Source organism: Hyperolius riggenbachi, chromosome 4, assembly GCF_040937935.1.
Source record: "Hyperolius riggenbachi isolate aHypRig1 chromosome 4, aHypRig1.pri, whole genome shotgun sequence".
Classification (NCBI taxonomy): Eukaryota; Metazoa; Chordata; class Amphibia; order Anura; family Hyperoliidae; genus Hyperolius; species Hyperolius riggenbachi.
Window position 1 is genome coordinate 244,753,541 of NC_090649.1, and position 25,489 is coordinate 244,779,029.

Here is a 25,489-nt window from a genome sequence, read left to right on the forward strand (position 1 = left end):
TGCATATGGTACACAGGGGGGGGGGGGTCTGGGGAGAATCTGAGGGGTGGGGGGGGATGATCAGGAGGGAGCAGGGGGCAGTTTAGGGAATAAAAAAAAAATAGCGTTTACAGATAGTGACAGGGAGGGATTGATGGGTGATTAGGGGGGTGATTGGGTGCAAACAGTGGTCTGGGAGGTGGGCAGGGGGGGTGGTCTGAGGGGTGCTGTGGGCGATCAGGGGGCAGGGGGGGGAAATCAGTGTGCTTGGGTGCAGACTAGGGTGGCTGCAGCCTTCCCTGGTGGTCCCTTGGACACTGGGACCACCAGGGCAGGAGGCAGCCTGTATAATACACTTTGTATACATTACAAAGTGTATTATATACTTTGTATGCGGCGATCCGGGTGCTAGTAACCCGCCGGCGCTTCCGAACGGCCGGCGGGTTACAGCGTGAGGGGGGCGGAGCCAGTCCCCGGCGGAGGATCACGTCACGAATGACGCGATCGCTCCGCCCATGCCCATGCCCATGCCCGTACAAGGACCGCCGCCATTTGTACATGCGGCGCTCCTTGCGGTGTCCACTTCCCGGCCGCCATTTGTACATGCGGCGGTCGGGAAGTGGCTAAGCAGACTGTGATTTGTCTATTGTTGTGACTTAGATGAAGATCAGATCACATTTTATGACCAATTTGTGCAGAAATCCATATAATTCCAAAGGGTTAACATACTTTTTCTTGCTACAGTACATAATAATATCAATATTCAGTCTTTTTTTTTTTGGTAGACATTCTTGGGATTTGTAGGGTCAGGTCAGTGTTAGGCTTAGGGTGGGAGCTATATTAGTGTTACAATTTATTTGACGGTTAGTCACAGAATGATGAGCCAGTTAGTCTAAAGGTGCGTAAAGACATTGAGGGCCCTTTTACACTTGCAGGTAATTCCTGGGTTGTGTTACCCTATTTTACCACAAGGAACTGTAAAGCAATGAAAGTTTTTGGAGACTTTCACACTTATTGCAGGCTATTGCGGTGCGTCAGTAGTATCCGAGTCGATGCAAAGGCAGCAGCACATTACAGCAAGAACTGTGCTTAAAGCTGATCTGAGATGAAAAACTTACTATAACAAGTAACTTGTCCATATATCCTATCTAAAGTTTAGGTAGTTTACACAGCAAATCTAGCTGAAAACAGCTTCAACAGTTTATGAACAGGTTATGATTATTTATTCCTGTAATACAATGAGGGCAGCCATGTTCTGTTTGTCACATTACACACAGGCAAGCTGCTGTGCATCTCCTTCCCTCAGCCTGTGAAAACTTCACTCCTTTCTCCTTCTACCTCCAACCCTCTGCCACTGAAATCTCTGGCTAGTAACCCTTCTCCTGCCCAGACTGAGCTCCCATAAGCCCTTGCTACTAAGGATCAAAGTGCCAAGGCTCTCTGGAGAAGCTGTGGGTGAGGCTTGTTTAGTTTATATGGAATTAGAGTACTAAAACAAAAAAAGTATTTGAGGAATGCCCTATAAACTAATATGAAAGGAACACAATTATGCAATGAGTAAAAGTTTCTTGGATCCACGTTAACACACGGTGCTTGGGGTAATGTAAGTATATGGGCAATGCATGAGTTGCGGGGCGCATGTTCAAACTGACGGGAATCCCAGTTATATACTTCCTGCCCAGCAGGGAGTACGTCACTGAGCCGGTGACGGCGTTATGCATATGACCCTGTCGGTGCACTCTGCTGCAGGTTCATATACAGTAAGTGAGGTTTTTTGCAATGTGATGCTGCAGGAGCATTGCACCGCAACACACAAAACAAGTGTAAAACTTGCCTAAAGTTTTTGAAGACGGGAATAGTTTCTGCTGAAGTCTATACAGGCATCCCTTCTGCCAGCAAAAAAGCAATTGGCTGTGTCAGATTTTTATGGATGGCAGCTGTATTCCTGGGTGCTTCGTTTAAGTGCCACTAAAACATGTTAGCAGAGCTGACCTATTCCTTTTTTTTCCCTTCCTTTCCTTGCAGGTCCTACACAGAAAATGAATCTCTTCCAGTCTGTACAAAGTGCATTGGACAATACCCTCTCCAGAGACCCAACAGCAGGTGCATTGCCTTTAATGATTTATCATGTTTATGTGATGCTAACATGCATTTAACTATCACATCAATTACAAAAATGGGAAAGTGTGACCTGGTTTTATTTTGATCATGACATGACTCACATTCTTGAATATTTCTGTGGTTGCTGATCTCTTGGGATTCTTATGTGCAACAGTCTCTAGAATATATTCAGGATGAAAGACATGTATGAGATCAATTAAGATATCATTTTTATATCAAACATGTTTCAAAAATATAAATGAACATGAATTATGCACATATGAAAGAGTGGTTATCGTGAATGTGAGACAGAAAAAACACCAGATGGTATTGTATAAACTGCACAGTCTGTTGACTTGTTCACAGATTCTTTGCTCAGTCTTGTGATTTTGCTGACTTTTGTTATTTTGATCGTTTGATGTAATTTGATAACTTCATTGATCTCATACATATGTATTACTTAGATCAGATCCTTGGAGGTGGGTTATTTAAGCACTGCCTAGAGATTGTAGAGGGTCATACCTGAGGAAAGGCTCCGCCCAAAGCATGGTGTTTGTTTGTGTGTGTGTACAGGATCTTCTCAAAAAATTAGCATATTGTGATAAAGTTCATTATTTTCTGTAATGTACTGATAAACATTAGACTTTCATATATTTTAGATTCAAATACACACAACTGAAGTAGTTCAAGCCTTTTATTGTTTTAATATTGATGATTTTGGCATACAGCTCATGAAAACCCAAATTTCCAATCTCAAAAAATTTGCATATTTCATCCGACCAATAAAAGAAAAGTGTTTTTAAAACAAAAAAAGTCAACCTTCAAATAATTATGTTCAGTTATACACTCAATACTTGGCCGGAATCCTTTTGCAGAAATGACTGCTTCAATGCGGCGTGGCATGGAGGCAATCAGCCTGTGGCACTGCTCAGGTGTTATGGAGGCCCAGGATGCTTTGATAGCGGCCTTAAGCTCATCCAGAGTGTTGGGTCTTGTGTCTCTCAACTTTCTCTTCACAATATCCCGCAGATTCTCTATGGGGTTCAGGAGAGTTGGCAGGCCAATTGAGCACAGTAATACCATGGTCAGTAAACCATTTACCAGTGGTTTTGGCACTGTGAGCAGGTGCCAGGTCATGCTGAAAAATGAAATATTTATCTCCATAAAGCTTTTCAGCAGATGGAAGCATGAACCCACTTTTGAACCAGAAACAGCGGCAGAAGTGCCTGACCTGGGCTACAGAGAAGCAGCACTGGACTGTTGCTCAGTGGTCCAAAGTACTTTTTTCGGATGAAAGCAACTTTTGCATGTCATTCGGAAATCAAGGTGCCAGAGTCTGGAGGAAGACTGGGGAGAGGGAAATGCCAAAATGCCTGAAAGTCCAGTGTCAAGTACCCACAGTCAGTGATGGTCTGGGGTGCCATGTCAGCTGCTGGTGTTGGTCCACTGTGTTTTATCAAGGGTAGGGTCAATGCAGCTAGCTATCAGGAGATTTTGGAGCACTTCATGCTTACATCTGCTGAAAAGCTTTATGGAGATGGATTTCATTTTTTTCAGCACGACCTGGCACCTGCTCACAGTGCCAAAACCACTGGTAAATGGTTTACTGACCATGGTATTACTGTGCTCAATTGGCCTACCAACTCTCCTGACCTGAACCCCATAGAGACTTTGTGGGATATTGTGAAGAGAGAGTTGAGAGACGCAAGACCCAACACTCTGGATGAGCTTAAAGAGACTCCGTAACAAAAATTGCATCCTGTTTTTTATCATCCTACAAGTTCCAAAAGCTATTCTAATGTGTCCTGGCTTACTGCAGCACGTTCTACTATCACCATCTCTGTAATAAATCAACTTATCTCTCTCTTGTCAGACTTGTCAGCCTGTGTCTGGAAGGCTGCCAAGTTCTTCAGTGTTGTGGTTCTGTGATGCATCTCCCCCCTCCAGGCCCCTCTCTGCACACTGCCTGTGTGTTATTTAGATTAGTGCAGCTTCTCTCTGCTCTATTATCTTTTACAAGCTGGATAAATCCTCCTCTGAGCTGGCTGGGCTTTCACATACTGAGGAATTATACAGGCAGAGCTGTCTGCAATCTGCAGGAAGAAACAGCCTGACACTTCAGTGGAAGATAGCTGCAGAGGGAAAGAAACACACAAATGATCTCTTGAGATTCAAAAGGAAGGGTGTATACAGCCTGCTTGTGTATGGATGTATTTTTCTATGTGTGGACATACTGTACATCAACCTACTTCCTGTTTTGGTGGCCATTTTGTTTGTTTATAAACAAACTTTTTAAAACTGTTTTTAACCACTTTTAATGTGGCGAGGAGCGGCGAAATTGTGTCAGAGGGTAATAGGAGATGTCCCCTAACGCACTGGTATGTTTACTTTTGTGCGGTTTTAACAATACAGATTCTCTTTAAAGGGGTTCTTTCGCGGAAAAAGTAGGCAGTTAAAAAATGTGACAGATGACAGGTTTTGGGCCAGTCCATCTTTTTAAGGGGGATTATCAGGGCTTTCTTTGTTTTCAGCAGCATTTCCTGAACAGCAGTTGCAAAATCTAACTGACATAATAGTGTGCAAGTGATTAGGGAGGCCGGCTGGTATCTTGCTATTTTGGCAGTTAAACTGCTGTTCAGGAAATGCTGTTGAAAACAAAGAAAGCCATGAGAATACCCTTAAAAAGATGGACTGGCCCAAAACCTGTCATCTGTCACATTTTTTAACTGCCTACTTTTTTCGCGAAAAAAACCCCTTTAAGGCCGCTATTGAAGCATCCTGGGCCTCCATAACACCTGAGCAGTGCCACAGGCTGATTGCCTCCATGCCACGCCGCATTGAAGCAGTCATTTCTGCAAAAGGATTCCTGACCAAGTATTGAGTGCATAACTGAACATAATTATTTGAAGATTGACTTTTTTTTTTGTCTTTTATTGGTCGGATGAAATATGCAAATTTTTTGAGATAGGAATTTGGAGTTTTCATGAGCTGTATGCCATAATCATCAATATTAAAACAATAAAAGGCTTGAACTACTTCAGTTGTGTGTATTTGAATCTAAAATATATGAAAGTCCAATATTTATCAGTACATTACAGAAAATAATGAACTTTATCACAATATGCTATTTTTTTGAGAAGATCCTGTATATGTGTATGTGATCCAGCTGTGCCTAATACAAGCTTGTTGCTAAAGCCCATGGTGTTCCATGTTCAATTTGCAGGTTTGGTGTACCTGACCAACCTGGGTTTAAATTGATTGGTCAATTTTCAAACTGCATAAATTTGCATAATTGTGGAACAATTTGCATCTCAGTGATCATCCCTAGTCACAAGCGCACATCACATCACTAAACTGTTACACATAACAAGCACAAACAGCTTAACTCAGTCTGCAGATGCCGCTCTGCACACAGGAGAGGAGCCCAAAATCCCCAAGCACTTTTTACCTAAAGTAAAGACTAAAGGAACAACTAAAAGTGATATGTACATCCTGTAACATTACGTATTGCACCTTATCCCCTGAACAGCATAATTGTATACTGGCCAATGTTTTAATATTCTCTACATATATCAAAGAACACATATCTTTAGACATACAATAGGAAAACCCCCTCGAGTATATTATGAATTTATCAGAGAAACAACGTTCAACATTTAGATTCCAGCTGAGGGGTCCTTCTGCATTTACCATGACAGCCTGAAGCATCCGCTTTTGTAACGTGTTGAGAAACTAGGCTCTAGAATATGCCACTAGTTGGGGAATGTGTAAAAGATAGCCAAATGCAATTAAACTGAAATCATGCTATTTATTTTGCAGTGATATTTGGTGAGGATGTTGCCTTTGGAGGTGTCTTCAGATGTACAGTAGGCCTGAGAGACAAATATGGTAAGCTATTTTTTTTTTGTTCAAATAAAATCTATTTTTTTTTTATTTATTTTGCCTTTTATCTAAAGCCTCGTGCATATGCTTGATTAATGTCGGCTGATAATGACCGCCTCAACCGATAATCAGGTGTGTGTACAAAAGCCCCCAAGTGATTCGCCCGGCAGATCCACTCACCCTTGGCAATGGGTGATTCCATTGTGTGCATGCTGCTTCCCCGCGATGTCACGCATTAACCGCTTCATTATCCCTTTGCCCCCCTGCAGTGGTGTAGCTATGGAGTTGTGGGCACTGATACAAGTTTTACATGGGGCCCCCCAAGCACTCTATACATAGCAATTGATACGGTGCACCAAAACCTGCCAATGGCAACTACAGTGTCAGAGGTGCAAGAAGGGAGTGGGGAGCAGTTTGTTAATGATTACCACTATTCAAAGCATCTATAGAAGTGATTATTATGAGCACAGGACAAATAGAGAGCTAATACTGTAGGTGAAGGAGGGCCCTTCGGGGCCCCTCTGGCCCAAGGGCCCAGATGCAGTTGCAACCTCTGCAACCCCTATTGCTACGCCCCTGCCCCCACATAGCAACAGAGCACCTAGTCAGCTACACAGCTTTTTTTTTTTTGCAGGTGTGCAGGCTTGCCCAGTGATGTTGCCCAAGGGTCCCAATGCCTGGTGGGTAACATCCATCAAAGGTGTGTACACACCTTAAAGTGTAAGTGTCAGGCATAAAATAAAAAATCAATTCTTTATTTTTATCTGGTAAACAAGTAATAAGGATGCTAACCAGGCAATCCAAAACTTAAAATCACTATTACTTTTCTTGTTGATAAATGATCATTCCCCAGTTTACCTGACTGTTATTTGGTACACACAAAATTTGGTACACAAAAAGGAAGTTGCAGGGCATGCTGGGTGTTCCTTTTTTGCTTCTCTACTTCCACTGATGGGCTGAAGCCCCTTTCCCTCCTGTTTTCTCCTCCTACACCTCTGTTCCTCTCTGATTGGCCAATGTTTCTCATGCTGAGACAATGCACTTTATATTGTGAAAATATGGGCAATTCAGTCAGAGGAGGGTAAGGGAGGAAATGACATCAGGATTAGCTTCAAAATAGCCACAGTTAAAATGAGGAATGCTAAGAAGGATTTTTTTTTCTGTAGAAAAATTACTAAAATCAAAATGCGCACAGTGCAATACATAAGTTATGTAAGTAGAGCAAGTATTTATCTACTTGTGTTTTTTTTCTGAGATAGTATGGCTGACAGCTCCTCTTTTTAAAAAAATGTGAGTGCTGTTAACCTGAAACAGACATGGCCTTACCTACACAATCTGCTCAGCTATATTCAGCTGGTCAAATACACTGCTTTAGCATATCAGGTCTAATGATAAGTTAGGCCAGATAAAGTATTTCTGTCCACTTAAATGTAGTGGTGAAGAGTTTTGTCATGCACTGGTAAGTGTATTCACTCTCTGCTTTGGTCTGTGAGAGAATGATTTGACATGGTTAGTGCAGCCAAGCAAATGTACTCATTATGTATGTGTGGGAAATGTTCACTTTTATTTTATTTATTGTAATTATAAAGCGCCAACATATTACACAGCGCTGGACATTAGTTAAGGTTACAGACAATATTTATTTAGGGGTTACATACAGCAATACAACAATACAGGAATACAAAAAAAGCAGATCATGCAGCACAGTACAAGTACAAGGTATTGCTTAGTCACTGGATGGGAGCATGGGGATTAGGCAAGTTGAGTTTACTCAAATGCATAGCATGGGTGCACAGTAATGGAGGTGCATGACACAAAAGGAGGACCCCCCTGCCCAAAGACTTACAATCTAGAGGGAGAGGTAGGGGACCAGAGTTCCGCTGTGGGTTTAGAGCACTAGTGAGGGATGATGACTTAATGATTAAAATTCAATTAAATTAAAATGTCTTATTTATATATCACCTTCTCATTAAATGTTTCTACTGCTATAGAACCTGTAAGACCATGGGCTTGATTCACTATGCGGTGCTAACCTACTTAGCACGTCTAAAGTCTTTAGGCGCGCTAACCAGGGTGCTAAGTAGGTTAGCACTGGTTTTCTCAATCAGATCGCGCGCAAAGTCTTGCGCGCGCAAAGTTCTATGCGCGCGCTAAGTCCCATAGGCTTTAATGGGCACTTCGCGCAGAGCGCCCTGCGCTCGGTGCAGTGCGCGCGCAAAACTTTGTGCGCATAACTTTGCGTGCAATGCGCGAAAACATCTTTTAGACGTGCTAACAGTTAGCACCGCTTTGTGAATCAAGCCCCATGTGTTCTATACCATCTGTGCATGACAGCCATTTAGCATGTTCATGTATGCATTTTTGAATGCAACACATGCGCTTTCATATGCAGCAAAGTGCATTCATCAGCAGTGCAATTTATTTCAAATATTTTATTGTGAAACCTTGAAGCTGATCAAGGAAAGGAAGCAGCAAACTGCAAGCTTTCTTATTATGTATTTCTGACTATGAATGAAAAAACTTTAGTCAGAATGAGCCTATTGATTAACATGAACCATCAGTCCCAATTTGTTTTCCGCATTGTGGTAATAAGTGGAAAAAAAATGAATATGGGTTAAAAGTGACGGCACCTTTTGCACAAGCACAGCGGCAAATTACGCATAGCTGCCTCTTGTTGCTCTTGCTATTTTCTTTGGCCATAAAGCTGTTTGCCACATTTATACACAGCACTCCTGGAATGTCAGTAATCACATAGCAGACTATCATATTAAGCTGCAGACGACATGCTGCTGGTCATTACTAAACCCTTTGGACTTATTGTGATTAGTTGTTAACAACGCCATGGCCAGCATGCTTTGCATAACTTAAGACACCAAAATGGTTTGCTTGGGAGCCTTTTTATCCTATATAGGAGATCAATTCATTAATGCATGCGAGGACTGATATAAAGTTAATTTCCCAGAACTTCTGTCTAGCTCAGGGGTAGGGAACCTATAGCTTGGGAGCCAGATGTGGCTCTTTTGATAGTGTGACAGTGCAAGTAAAATTTTCAAAGTAGGTACGCTACTGCTGTAGCATGCACTACTAACAAAAACTAACGGCCGCTCCAAATGTCCCACTCTGGACCCTGTCAGGTCCAGTGACTTTGTAGGACGAAATCCTCACACTTTGATTGGCTCAATTGGCTGTTTGTCACTTGACAGACAGCCTATTGGGCCAAAGTGCGGGCATCTCGTCCTACAGAGTGAATTAACCCCCAACTCGGCTAGCTAATTGTACAAGCTGCTAGTCAGTATTTCTCCTGTCTGGCTCTCGGGGAAATTGCTGATGTTGCTGAAGAGAAGCTGAAGACGTGTCCGACACTTGCGCAGCCCGAAGGATCAACTGTGTACACCTCACCATGGCAACAGGAACGTGAGCCCTCTGCTGCGCATGTGCACTGTCCCACTTTGAAACCTATCGTATGGCTCTCACAGAATTAGATTTTAAAATATGTGATCCTGGTAGCTTATCTTTTTTTAGATGGATTGTTAGAAAAAGTATTTAGCAATATTGTTGCCATCAAAATGTTCCCCTTCCCTAAAATTTTTATTTTGAGTGTTCCTGATCCCTGCGCCCCAAAGCTCACACCTGACCTTTCAACAGAAGTCTGGCCTTGCTGTGGAGGAAAACAATCCCGTGAACATCTAGAGCTGTTCTATATAAACTCAAATCAGCAGGCGGTTTAAGCCTTATTAATTTTGCATTTCTTAGCTCACTGCCATGTAGCTATAAAACCTCCTTTATAATGCACTCTAGTGGTAGCCCACTGCAGAATCTACTCTAGCTTCTGTTACTTATTAATGACCAACCACCTGATCTTATAAAAAAAAGGATAGGTTTATGTACAAAAAAATAAATGTACAAGTTATGGCATATGAAATATTAAGTGCTAGCTAAGGGAATGGGGAAATGTAAGGGAGGTATTCTATCTACGCTATGTCATCATACACACATGCTCGGGCACTTCTGCTTCCATCTCTCATCCTTGTGAGTGAGCGATCCCAATGCAGCTCCTCTCTATATATCAAAGTGAAGATCCCACCTCCATGGCATAGAGCACTAGCTGGGGGTTGATGCTTGTTAAGTAATTTGTCTGTGGCAGGAGCAGCCATTGTACACACCAGATTAACAGGTTTCGGTGATATCTCCAAACATAGTGCTGTAGAAGCTCCTTGAAGTCAGATCCTGGGGCTATCACCCCCAGTTGGGATCCACTCAGTCACTAGGAAATATCAGAGTTTGAGGGCTGGGGTATTGTTCTCCGCTGTGTATTCATTTACATGCAGATACAATGAGACTTTGAGAAGTATTTGACACCCAGCTGGTCAGGTTTGTTTTTCCATTAAGGCACATCCAAAGCAATGGAGTTTGATATTCCATATCTGCATAAACTGCAACACCCACTGTGTCCTGATTTACACTATAGAACCTACTTTGTATCATGTCTAAAAGGACTTTGTTGGCTCTTAACCCTGCAATAGTTTATTCTATGCGTCTGGCATAGCATTAAATACTGGAACATTGTTGTCACCATTTTGTCTTTTTACCTTGTTTTTTCCTATAAAGAGTTCCCTGTAGGAATCTCTAACCCCCAAACTTTCTAGTGGTGGCATAAAGCTCACCTTGTTTAAGGATAAGATCTAATCAATGATTCTGAGGTTAAGCCCTTTGCCGCCTTGCACAAATGTACGGGCGCTCCTGGTAAGGAACACTTACGTAACCTACAAATCAGACTCTATACAAACACGTTTTTCCATTAAAGAGACTACGTAACAAAAATTGCATCCTGTTTTTTATCATCCTACAAGTTCCAAAAGCTATTCTAATGTGTTCTGGCTTACTGCAGCATGTTCTACTATCACCATCTCTGTAATAAATCAACTTATCTCTCTCTTGTCAGACTTGTCGGCCTGTGTCTGGAAGGCTGCCAAGTTCTTCAGTGTTGTGGTTCTGCTATGAACTCCCCCCTCCAGGCCCCTCTATGCACACTGCCTGTGTATTATTTAGATTAGGGCAGCTTCTCTCTTCTCTCTTATCTTTTACAAGCTGGATAAATCTTCCTCTGAGCTGGCTGGGCTTTCACATACTGAGGAATTACAGACAAGGGCAGAGCTGTTTGCAGGAAGAAAAGAGCAGCCTGAAACTTCAGTGCATGAGAGCAGAAGGGGGAAAGAAACACACAAATGATCTCTTGAGATTCAAAAGGAAGGGTGTATACAGCCTGCTTGTGTATGGATGTATTTTCTATGTGTGGACATACTGTACATCAACCTACTTCCTGTTTTGGTGGCCATTTTGTTTGTTTATAAACAAACTTCTTAAAACTGTTTTTAACCACTTTTAATGCGGCGAGTAGCGGCGAAATTGTGACAGAGGGTAATAGATGTCCCCTAACGCATTGGTATGTTTACTTTTGTGTGATTTTTAACAATACAGATTCTCTTTAACTAGAACCTACTTAGAGTATGTCTCTTATGACGAAGCCCTTGTGACAGGAGTCCTCTACCTGGTCTATGAATGCTTTATTTTCGGTCCTGCACAAGCAAGACTATCCTTAAATGGTAAAATAATTTGCAGGTGTGGGGATCACAACGCATACAGTTTTTTACGACTAGGTTCTCGCTAGACTGCAACCCTGACGTGGACATTCACGGGGATCCAATGTACATTCTGCTGAGACGTGTCCTTTTTCACAGTACTCCAATGTCTGTTGCAATGTATAGATAACATCCTACCTATGACCTATCCAAATCCTCCTCTTGTCTGGAAAAGTCATGCAGGATAGGATTTTGCCATTCCATCAATGCAATGGACTCAACGGACATGCCATAATAAGTCTGAAAGAATCCTGTACTTGACATAGGATCCTTTGACACATCTGTTGAGCAAGTTTCCCTCTCGATTGTAAACTTAACCTTAAACATTAGGTTCTGTAATGCATTCACAGAAAATATTTCTGAAGGAATACATCAAGATTAGAAGTAATACGTTTTAATGATCCTGAGTAAAATTGAATGCCACTTAAAAATATTACTGTTCAAAAGTGTAGGTCATTTGTCTTTCAAAAAGGACAGTGTTTCTTTAGGATCACTACATTTTTTTTGAAGCTGAGAGTAGTATCGGAACAGCTTGTAAGCATATATTTCTAACAGTCTGGAGGCTTTCTTATGCATAGATGCTGATTGCCTCAACTCATGCCTTAAACTAGCCATACATTGGTCAATAACTGCCTCTTTCAGCAAGTGATCAATAATTCCCTATTAACACATTGATCAATAGTAGTACTATCTGTGTGCCATGTACTTGCCATTTTCCACTTGATCTCTATTAGGTTTCAGTAGAGCTCTTATCAGAAATTAAACCAATGTTTTTCCTTCCCGAACCCTTGATAAATCATTCTTGTCCCATCACCCTTTCAATCAGCAGACTCTCCAAATTTGATTGAAGTTAATCCGTCAGTGTTGGGGCAGTAAGTCACAGGTGCATTCAATCAAAATTATCATATGTACTAGAAAAAATGACCCCTGTATGGCCAGTTTTAAACTTCCCTCGTATGTGTTTAAAACTGAATAGAGTGTGATGATGTTAGTTCATTATTACTCTTTCTCCAGACCACTGAAAAGGCATTCTCTTGCAGATGCATTGCTTCATGGGAGGCTCTCTTTAACAGCTTTCTCATGGCAGTGGAAGTGAGTTTTTTTTTTTTTCTTCTCTGCCCCGGGAGGGACTTTTTAAATGAAATTTATTGTACCATATGTAGCTAGCACTTCGCTAGCTACCATTGTCCCCCAAGTCCCTCCGCTCTTCTTTGATCGCCTCCGTTATATGTACCCCGCCTCCCCCGATCCTGTGATGGCGTAGCCTCTCCAATCGGCTCCAGGCTTCGCTATGGTGAGGATCGGGATTGCGCATGACGTCAATTACGTCATATCCAATCGTCGCCATAGCTATGACTGAAGCTCATTGGGGAGGCTGCGGCTCTCACGGGATCGAGGCTAGGTAACGTATAGCGGCGGCGATCGGGGGGGATCAGAAGGGTGCGGGGGGACTGGGGGAACAATGGAAGCTAGCCTAGTGCTAGCTACATAGGCTAAAATAACTTTAATACAAAAAATCCCTACTGCGGACGCAGACTCAGAAACTGCATACCGCCAGGAGGGTTAAAGAGACACTGAAGCGAAAAAAAATTGATATAATGATTTGTATGTGTAGTACAGCTAAGAAATAAAACATTAGGAGCAGTGACTGAAGTCTAATATTGTTTCCAGTACAGGAAGAGTTAAGAAACTCCAGTTGTTATCTATACAAAAAAAGCCATTGAGCTCCACGACTATCAGTCGCAGAGAGCTCTGTCTTTTGAAGCTTGTTATCTCAAGTGTCAGTCATTGTAATTTCTTTTTCTCTGCCAGAGGACAGGTCAATAGTTCACAAGACTGCTCTGTAAAAATATTTAGAATGCTGAGTAGCGTGTAAACTGCAAATTTTAGAGAATGATGCAATGTTATAAAAAACACTATATAACTGAAAATATTTTCTTTGCTACTAATCTTCTAGTAATCATCCGTACTACGCAACCAATTCATTATATCGTTATTTATTTTTTTTTTGCTTCAGTGTCTCTTTAAAGAGGATGGTTAATCTGTGAATCTGCAGGTCTGCTTTAAATGCAATTAAAAGATTTGCCACATAATTATAACTTCTAAGAACAGACTGGTAAATAAAATAAAGAGACCCTGAAATTGTTAGAAAATTCACTTTCCCTTGGAGCCAGGGTTTTATTTATCTCTCTGGAGCGCATAGGCATAGAAGACCTGGCATCTAAAGCTCTGCATTGATACATACTGCACTGTAAGCTGCACCCGTTTATGCACCACTACACATCTGCAGGACCCATGCTGCTTGTGGAGTAAACTGTGTCATTCCGTAAACATAGCATAGGCGTGAAGAGAGATGCAATACATTTTACTTCCTGCTTTGTGCAGACTTATGAACCAGTGAGACAATGGAGAATTCTGGGTATCTTCAACCCTTTCCCTACCGCATAAGGTGAAATTTTCGTCTTGTTTATGCACGCCAGTCTCTGACGCGTCATTTATTTCACCCGTACCCAGTGTGCACTCTTGATGCTTTATCACCCCTGCACTCCGCTCACTCAGTTGTCTAATGAAAGCTTAGCTCCATACACCAAAGAAATTGGCTCATGAACCTCTTATCCCTGTGAGCCAATCACAGTGATCACAGTACGAGAGGAAAAACCATATACTTTTGCCAAACCTTCCTGAAAACTTAAAGCAGCTGCAGAATAAGGTAGAAAGATAACATTTAAAGGCTTTCAGTTACAAAATGACTTGTTTTCAGGATGATATTTTGGACTAAGGCTAGGTTTCCTTTTCTGAGAATTTGGGCCAGGGGCGTACCTAGAAATCTCCGGCCCCCCCTGCAAAAACAACCCCCCCCCCCCTAGGGCCCGCTTGGGGACTTTTGGGGGCAGGAGGGGTCGCAGCATAAGAGGAGAGTGTGGCAGATCGGTGGGGAGGGGGGAAATGCCCCCCCCCCCTTCCCTCACCTCGGGCTCTCCTCTCAGCGCTCCCCTCCTGAAATCATTGGTGGCAGCGGGCAGGCAGCAGCAGCAGCAGCAGCAGCAGCGGTGGCGGCAGGATGATACATTATTTATTTTATTTTATTTATTTGTTGTATTTATAAAGCGCCAACATATTACGCAGCGCTGGTAAATACATTACCTCCTTCTCGCTGGAGGACTTCCGTTCTCTAAGAGCAACTTCCTGTTTACACAGGAAGTTGCAAGAAGCTCTTAGAACGGAAGTCCTCCAGCGAGAAGGAGGTAATGTATTCAGCCTGCCGCCACCGCTGCTGCTGCCTGCCCGCTGCCACCAATGATTGCAGGAGGGGGAGCGCTGAGAGGACAGCCCGAGGTGAGGGAGGGGGGGAATTTCCCCCCTCCCCACCGAGCTGCCACACTCTCCTCTTATACTGCGACCCCTCCTGCCCCAAAAGTCCCTGAGCGGGCCCTAGGGGGGCCCCGGGCCCCCCCGAGACGGCAGGGGTCGCATCCCCTATTGGTATGCCAGTGATTTGGGCTGATTCCTTGGCCACGAATTCGGATTGCAGCCTATAGAACTCTATGCAGAGCATCTGAATTTGTGGCCGGGGAAAAATCTGAGGCCCTGTAGCATAATTCTGTGCTTCACCGTCCGAATCCCATAGCAATGCATAGCCCAGCTAGAGGGTTTCGGCTGGGAGACACGAGCAGCTGTGCCCGCATCGCGTCTCTTAAGACGCATGCCGCACACAAGTGGAAACCTAGCCTAAAGGCGAGTACCGTATATATACTCTGGTATAAACTAAGATTTTTTGTTTTTACTCCTAAAATGCCTCTCCAGAGTAAGGTCTCTGTGTTCAGGTCATAATCCATACCTACTCATTAAATACTAGAGGCTGAATAATACGTGAAGGAAGACCGAGGAGTTGCGTGCAGTGCGTCCTGCTTCGGATCAGCGTAGTTGCTTTTCCACCACCTCTGCTTTCAGTACACTCCACAAGGGGACATGGGAAGTGAGAGAGGTAGCAGCTACTAGACACCAGGAAAATGCTCTATTGGAGAGGGAGAGGCCACCAGGAATGCTGTATGGGAAAGGGAGCGGGGAACCACTAGACACCATGTAATGTATGGTGAAGGGAGACCACCAGACATCTGTATAGAGGAGGAAGGGGGACCATTAGGCATCAGGTATGCTGTATGGGTAAATGGGGGAACCACTAGACACCAGGTATGCTGTATAGGGGAGAGAGGGCGCCAATAAACACCAGGGAGCTGTGTAGGGGAAGGAGGGGGACAACTACACCAAGCGATATGGGGATGTTAAAAGTAGTGGCCTGAGTTTTTACTCTAGGTTTATACTATGCAAATGTGGTGAAATGAAGTACGGTAAATGGCCCCAAATGGGGAAAAGGAACTGCACTAAAATGCACACAAGTTGTGTAGAACGTGGCAAAATCTGTTTCCTACTGCTGTCCACTTCTTCTTAAAAACTTTACACCACTTGCCTAGCTGGCTTTACATGATCAAAGTGTCTAGAGGAAACTGAAGTTACGGTATGTCTTTTTTGTTAAACTTTACATCACGGCTGTGTTGGATTTCTAGGAAATGCCTGCTATATGGATACACTTTCATAGGAAAATTCCATAATGGTATTATGGTGGGCCAGATGTCTCAGTCATCTTTTAATTGCCATTTCTTTTCTACTTTAGATGATTTTCTCCAACTTCAGCTGACTGCATTTAAAGCATGTGTTTAATACAAAACAGGTTGGCCCAGGTGATGTAAAAAAATGGCATTGCACAGGCAGATGCTTGCCACATGACAGGTGTGATGCTGCTTTGTGTATAGTAACTTTTAAAAGTTCTCCAATGCTAAAGCAACCTTTTTAAATCCTCTTATACTTCTGCTTATGCTATTAGATTTGCCGAATGTGATTTTTATACCAAATGCAATGCTTTTGTAGAAACTTTACTGTATTTCTGAGCAGTCTAAAAGCAAAAGCTTTATGAAGGAGGGAAAGAGGTGCCCAGGATTGGATAAAACTGGGTTAAAAAAAAAGAAAAAAAATGAGGTGGCTTACCTCAATGACCACAATTTGTGTTTTATCATTTCATTTATATCGTTTTATCCAATCCTGGGTGCATCTTTCCCCCATTTGTTACTCGCCCTCCTTCAGGATGGGTGATCTGATTGGCCCCTAGTGTCTTTGACACACTGGGATCATCCCAGTTCTTTTTCTCCAAGAGCGCGACTGCATCCAGCTCGTCTGGACACCCGGGTGGAGTTGGGGTTGTACATCTCCACCTGCCTGCAGCGGTTGGTTGCCTGGCGGAAACCCTCTAACGCTGGGGGGGTCATACTTTCTGACCAGCTAGCGAAACAAGGCTGAGAGCTGAATTATGGCAGAGGCTACACAGGCTGTGCGATGTTGCGCTGCTCTTGCAATAGCAAACATACAAGACAGACTGGAATGAGGCAGCCAATCGCACCCGCAGCGATGGCGTACCTCACAAGAGCCGGACTAGAGGATTCACCACTCCTACGCAGAACAGACACAGACAGAGCAAGATAAACAGGCAATAGGTCAAACACAGATAATCACAGGTAGTATTAAACTGTAGAACAAAGCTAACTATTGTACAAAATCCCTGGGGTCCTGCCAGTTCAAATGTACCACGGATCTGACTAAACATGAACAAGGACTTGAGACAAACAGAATGAACGCTTGCCAATCCAGTCACTGACCTAGCGACAGCAAGCGTCCACACACAAACCAACATACAAGCCAACAGGAACAGGACTAGGAAGGATTCGCTACTCCTACGCAGGAGTCAGCGCAATCCACGCACGGTAACAGGAACAAGACTAGGAAGGATTCGCTACTCCTACGCAGGAGTCAGCGCAATCCACGCAAGGTAACAGGAACAGGACGGATTCGCTACTCCTACGCAGGAGTCAGCACAATCCACGCAAGGGAACAGGAACCAGGAACAAGGGCCCAGTTTTAACAGCTAGACAGGCTAAGACTGAAACTATGACGGGCGGAGCACGCTTGCAGGAAGCAAACCTTTATACTGAGGTCATCCAATGAGAGCAGAGATGCAAATCTCCACACAAGTGAATGGTAATCAGTCACAAGCTGAAAGCCAGAAAAGGCAGACAAAACTATGCAACCTGCATGAAAGTAACTGCAACTCAGCAGCAACAGACAATGTTTGAATTCATAACAGCATCCCAAGCTGCCATGCACTGCATAGCGGTTGCAAATGGAATCAACACTCAGTGTGAGTGCAACCCCTATGCAAGCGAATGCATGTAAAGAAATCAGAACTGTTTGGCTGCAGTACAACTGCAGCCAGCAGTACATGCTGCAGAAGCGATCATGACACCCTCCCTTGTGAGTATTACATCGCTACAACTCCTGATCCCACCTATTATTGTGACTTACTCCACCATTCAGGCTCCCGTTGTCTCTGTGCTTTTTCCCCTGTAGGGTGCTCTCTGATCACCCCCTCATTTTCCTAGAAGCTTCATGAGGACTCTTAAAAATGACATGGCTATTGTCCATTTTATCAAAATAGTATAGGTTATAAAAGTGTACATAACGTGGGTTCACATATCCAATTTTGATTGGCCAATTTCTCCACCTCCACCTCCAACAGATATTGAATTACTATGAATAGGTAGGTAAAGTCTCATACTTCATGGAAGTGGTAAAATTGCCCAATCACTGGCCAATCCAACTGGATGAGTGCATGCATAATGCTGGTGACTCATTTTTTTTTTTTTTATCACATATATAATTGTTGAAAAAAAACAAACACTGGTGAAGAATTTTCCAAGGAGTGGTGGAATATTTTTGTCGTTTCCATTAATGCCCTAATTGCAGTACAGTTTCCTACACTTCTGTTTCAAGCTCAGTCTCCCTCCTGTTTACCTTCCTGGTTTACCATCTGGCTACATTACAGCATAATTCACTTTCATACCACAATCTTTCAATCTTTTTCTATTTGCTAGGTCTCTCAAAATAAAAACTTCTGCTACACTGTAAATTAATTAAAACAATACAGTGCATGAATCTTTAGTAAATAAAGTGTTTTAAAATTATTATACTCACAGTCTGTTGGTGTCAGCGCTGCATGGCTGATTTGAGCAGCCAGAAATTCAGCCGAGAAACGCGCAGATTAGGAAGAAAAGACATAGTAATTCAGCTGCCGACATTAGCCGGTGCCCAAATTACGTCTCCCACCTTCCGAGTTGCTACAACTATGAGGGGGAATAGTAATCAGTGTGGGTCCGGAGATTGCACTGGAGCAAGGTGATCCATTTTTCAGGGTTACCCTGCGCCGAGATGGCCTACGCTGAGAATGAATAGACCCAAGCCAACCATATCTCTCCTTTTTAAACTGATTATAGTTATAATATTTTGGGCGCCTCCACACAACAACATGCTTAAAGAAAACCTGTAACGAAAAAAAAAAAAACCCTCTAGGGGATACTTTCCTCGGGAGGGGAAGCCTCTGGATCCTAACGAGGCTTCCCCCATCCCTCGGTGTACAGCACTGTGACCCCCCCCCCTCCCCTCCCGAACAGCGGCAATGGAAATATTTACCTACCATGATCCTGTGCAGGCACACTACCGGCTCTTCCTTCGTATCTGTTCAAATTCCATCGTATCTACTCTACTGCGCAGGTGCAAAGGACTCTTGCCTCCACAGTAGAGTGGATACGATTAGGCTCGGCTATTTACACCTTAGCCCGAACAAAGAGCTGTTACTGCGCCTGCGCTGGATCGCAGTAGGTAAGTATTGCGCTGCTTGACAAGCCGTTTGTCGAGGTGGTTTCGGGGGAACTAGTGCTGGATTCCCAGAAGTTGTAGAGGACAGGGAAGCCTCGTTGGGACCCTGAGGCTTCCTCCTCCTGAGGTAAATATTTTTTTTTGTTTGTTTTTTTGTTACAGAGTCTCTTTAATTACACTTCTGTTGGGGGCATGTTTTGTTTTTAGAGTAGTTCTTGGCGTTAATTCAGGATCTACCTGACTACCAGTATTGCAACCTTTTGAGGACCCTACTTGTCCTGTGCAGGGCTGTAGAGTTGAGGATTCGGAGCAATTTTTGGGTACCTGGAGTCGTGGTTTCATAAACTGTACCGACTCCACAACCCTATTACTGTGGCAGAAAATCCTCCATGAGTCTTATTGGTGGTTGCATATTTACTGTACCCTTAAATTTGAGTGAACCTTGAGTGAACTATGTTTATGTTTTGACTTATTGCGCTATTGGCTCCTGGCTTGTGTCTCCCAGATGTTTCCTTGGTGCATGGATTCCCGGACTCTTTTGCCCACACCCTTTCAGCTCTGACAAATCGGGCATCTTTGGAGTGTTCCATGGACATAGTTAGAATTTTCATAGCTTTCATGATCTTGTTACACACAGACAATAGACTAGCTCAGAACACTTTTTTTCATAAGCGTTTGAGTTTCAATCCGTGAAGAGGCCAGCAACAAGCAGAATTGTTATATAAGGGCTCCTTATTCAAATAAGTGACATAATATTAAAAAAGCAGGTAGGGAAAAACAAGCAATTGGCAATGTATTTTAGACCACACAGCATTCTTATTCATGATATAGATGATGCCACCAAAAGGGACATTTTATATAAGAAAACTACAACACTTTTTTTTTTTATTTGTTACATTATTTATCCATATGAACAAAATTCAAATGCTTCAAATCACCATAATGTTTATTAGAAAAAGTCAACACTGTAAAACCAATACTGGAAAAGATTAAAAACATAAGTGAACACATGTAAAGACAAAAAGGGAAGACGACGGGAGCCCCCAATAGTGTATTATTGATGATATAGATATCGTTATGATAAATAATTAGAGATATACTCACAAACACGGGTTGCCAAGGTATAGGCAACCACTATAAGCACAGATGGGAATATTAGACCTGTCCCCACTCAGGTTAAGAAGTCGCTCTCCGTAGAAAAAAGAAGGGGGTGTTCACACCCATCCACCAGGTGGATAATAATGTGCAAAAATTACAGAGGCGCCAACAGAATAAAAGAGAACCATATAAAAGGATAAAAAAAAGGGGGTAAGGGTGGACTTACCTCCCCAAATTTCACACACAACAAATGTAATTTAGTATGCAGAAAGACATTTAATCTGTACTCCAAAATGCAACGCGTTTCGCGGGTCTCAAGCCCGCTTCCTCAGGCAAAATATAAAAAGGAGCAGCTTAACAGCATCAAAACCACACTGAGCGCCTCTGTGTGGTTTTGATGCTGTTAAGCTGCTCCTTTTTATATTTTGCCTGAGGAAGCGGGCTTGAGACCCACGAAACGCGTTGCATTTTGGAGTACAGATTAAATGTCTTTCTGCATACTAAATTACATTTGTTGTGTGTGAAATTTGGGGAGGTAAGTCCACCCTTACCCCCTTGTTTTTATCCTTTTATATGGTTCTCTTTTATTCTGTTGGCGCCTCTGTAATTTTTGCATAAGTGAACACATGGCACAGCCGGGTGTACCGACACTAGCATGCAGCAACCAGTCATGCAGGCCGCACCTGGGATCCGAATCTCGTCTATTAAAGTCCCAAGACCATCCTTTTGTGAACGGCAGAGTGAGGCTCGGTCCACACTTGTCCAGTTGCTGATTGGATCGTTTCAAACGGATTCGTTTTTCTAAAAACTGATGCAAAACTGATCAGTTTTTTAAAATGTCCTTTTTGTAGCATTTATTTCCAGTCTGTTTAAACGTATTTCCTTTCTTCATGTGTGTTTCTATTGGATAAGAGCTGATGTTGAGCGGAGGAGAAGGCAGTAGGCAATCCGTTTTTGCCTCTGTTTAGTTCTCTGTTTAGAGGGAGATCCATTTTTGTGTAGCCTTTCACTACCCCCCTCGATGTATCTGGGGTCCGTGAAAAACCTGCAAATCCGGACTCTCCGTTCAGTTTTTCAAAACGGATCCCGTGGATCCGTTTTTTAAAGTGTGTGAAGACGGCTGCTATTTAAAACATTGGTATCCGAGGCTCTGGTTTTGATCCGGGCCAAAAAGCGGAGCCACGGATACGTTTTTTAAGCAAGTGTTAACCGATCCTTAACCATACTATAGCAAACTGCAGAGCTCGTTGAGATAAACAGTCTCTGAGCAAAGGGTTAGTGCATAAGCAGCTATGATAAGTGCAAGAGATAAGAGGCACATGCAGGCATCATGTTAGATCAAGCAATTCCAGGTGAGCAGTGAGCAGTTCAACCGCACTGTGAATTCCACTTAGGCATATATCCACAAATAACCACAGTCAGTTTCAATGTAAGCCATGCAGGGCACTTTAAACATAGAAGCACTGTAGGATAGCTTTGCCTCAGCAAGGCTCTCGCCTCACCAATGACCTTAGAAAACAGGGATCTCCAGGTTCAAATGTAGTGCTGGCCTTATTGAGCATCTCCTGCTGCTTAAAGAGAACCAGAAGTTTGTTTAAAGAATGTTATCTGCATACAGAGGCTGGATCTGCCTATACAGCCCAGCCTCTGTTGCTATCCCAAACCCCCCTAAGGTCCCCCTGCACTCTGCAATCCCTCATAAATCACAGCCGTGCTGTGAGGCTGTGTTTACATCTGTAGTGTCAGTCTCAGCTGCTCCCCCGCCTCCTGCATAGCTCCGGTCCCTGCCCCCGTCCCTTCCCTCCAATCAGCAGGGAGGGAAGGGAGGCAGGCGGGGACTTGAGTTTTGCAGGAGGCGGGGAGAGCAGCAGACTGACACTATAGAGATAAACACAGCCCTCTCCGACAAGCTGCTTGTCAGCAGTGCTGGCTGTGATTTATGTGGGATTGCAGAGTGCAGGGGGACCTTAGGGGGGTTTGGGATAGCAACAGAGGCTGGGCTGTATAGGCAGATCCATCATCTGTATGCAGATAATATTCTTCAAACCCACCTCGGGTTCTCTTTAAGCTGTGGGCCCCAGGTCTCCTACTGTTCTGTGTTGCTGTGAGGTAACATCTGCGCTGCCCCCGTTCAAGCCAAATGCATGGTGGATTGCTGCCGGCTGACACTGGTATAGGCATGTCGGGCTGCAGTGATCCATTGCTGTGGACGGAGAGTGGTGACAGACACCTCACCACGCGTATCGGCCGCTTCAGACCTTCATCAAGTGATCAAAAGGCAGAAGTCCCATCAGAGTTCATATAGGGCTGAATCTCCTGCGCACGCAGCTCAGATTAGCCCCATCTTGTGGACTGAAAGCTAACTACTGCACATAGTAAAGCCTCAGCATTCAGGATTAAACAAACATCCTAAGTCAACAGCTATCCGTTTATTCAGGTACCAATGAATGTAAATTATTCTTCATAATAACTATCAAAAAATCTGCCAATAATATAACAAAGTTAAATGAACTAAACCATTCATCATAAGGCCTACAGACACACAACTGTCACGCATGCATGAGCAGACATGTGCAACAAATTAATTGTTGCCACCACTGTGATATAAACCGGGAGTTCCGGGATTCTCTTTCCATTGCAAAAACATGATGTGGACTACATACAGTATATGCATGCATACACAGTATATGTATATATATATATATATATATATATATATATATATATATATATATATATATATATATATATATATATATTCTATTATACATAATATGCAATACTAAATGTTCACATCACAAATGGAAAATTGCACAGCTTGGATCTTGGTATTTTTTGTAAATTTGGTTTCAATGTATATCGTGTGCGATTTTAAATATACATGTATATACTTGTGATTTCAGTTTTCCAGTATTTTATCGTTTAATTTTCTTCCATTTTTGAGAAGATTTCATCCTCCTTATGAAACTATGCTTTTTTCCATAAGGATAAATTACGCAATTAGTGTCATAAGATTGTTTATATGAATGTCCCTCGCGGCGTTAGCAACTTTGTCCAACCTTTGGGGAGGCATGCTTTTGACACACACACACACACACACACACACACACACACACACACACACACACACACACACACACACACACACACACACACACACACACACACACACACACACACACACACACACACACACACACACACACCACACACACACACATCACACACACATCACACATCACACACACATCACACAACACACACACATCACACACACATCACACACACACACACACACACATCACACACACATCACACACACATCACACACATTACACACACACTACACACACACATTACACACACACCACACACACCACACCACCCACACCACACACTCACATCACACACACACACATCACACACCACACACACCACACCACACACCACACACACACACCACACCACACACCACACACACACACCACACACACACACACCACACACACACACACCACACACACACACATCACACACACATCACACACACACATCACACACCACACACACCACACCACACCACACACTCACACACCACACACACACCACACACACACCACACACACACCCCGCACGCACACACACCACACGCACGCACGCACACACACCACACGCACGCACACACACACACCACACGCACGCACACACACCACACGCACGCACGCACACACACCACACACACCACACACACACCACACACACACACATCACACACACACACATCACACACACACACACCACACACACACCACACACACACACATCACACACACACACATCACACACACACACATCACACACACACACATCACACACACACACATCACACACACACACATCACACACATCACACACACACAACACACACACATCACACACACACACATCACACACACACACATCACACACACACACATCACACACACACATCACACACACACACACACACACACACACACATCACACACACACACACATCACACACACACACACACACACACACACACATCACAAACACACACACATCACACACACACACATCACACACCACACCACACACCACACACCACACCACACCACACACTCACACACCACACACCACACACACACACCGCACGCACACACACCACACGCACGCACACACACCACACGCACGCACACACACACACACCGCACGCACACACACCACACACACACACCACACACACACACACACCACACACACACACACACACACACACACACACACACACACACACACACACACGTACACACGTACACACCACGTACGCACACGTACGCACACGTACGCACACACACACACACCACACACCATACACACCACACACCATACACACCATACACACACACACCATACACACACACACCATACACACACACACCACACACACACACACACCACACACCACACACACCACACACACACACACCACACACACCACACACACATCACACACACACACATCACACACACATCACACACACACACATCACACACCCACACATCACACACCACCCACACATCACACACCACCCACACCACACACACCACACCACCCACACCACACACTCACACCACACACACACATCACACACACACACATCACACACACACACATCACACACACCACACACCACACACACCACACACCACACACACCACACCACCCACACCACACCACCCACACCACACACTCACACACCACACCACACACACCACACACACACACACCACACACTCACACACGCACGCACACACACACACACCACATACACACACACACACACACACACACACACCACGTGCACGGACGCACACACACACACCACATGCACGGACGCACACACACACACCACATGCACGGACGCACACACGTACACACACACACACACACCACACACACACACACACACACACACACACACACACACACACACAAACACACACC

The 25,489-nt window shown here is 43.7% G+C and overlaps 1 protein-coding gene across 1 annotated transcript in view; it reads left to right on the forward strand.

The window, feature by feature from the left end:
• The window catches only part of BCKDHB (branched chain keto acid dehydrogenase E1 subunit beta), a 301,660-nt gene that overhangs the window by 17,692 nt on the left and 258,479 nt on the right, over positions 1-25,489 (forward strand). Inside the window, exons 2-3 of the mRNA XM_068279381.1 lie at positions 2,005-2,082; positions 5,899-5,967. Coding sequence (XP_068135482.1) covers positions 2,005-2,082; positions 5,899-5,967 — 147 coding nt within the window. The remainder of the gene's footprint in view (positions 1-2,004; positions 2,083-5,898; positions 5,968-25,489) is intronic.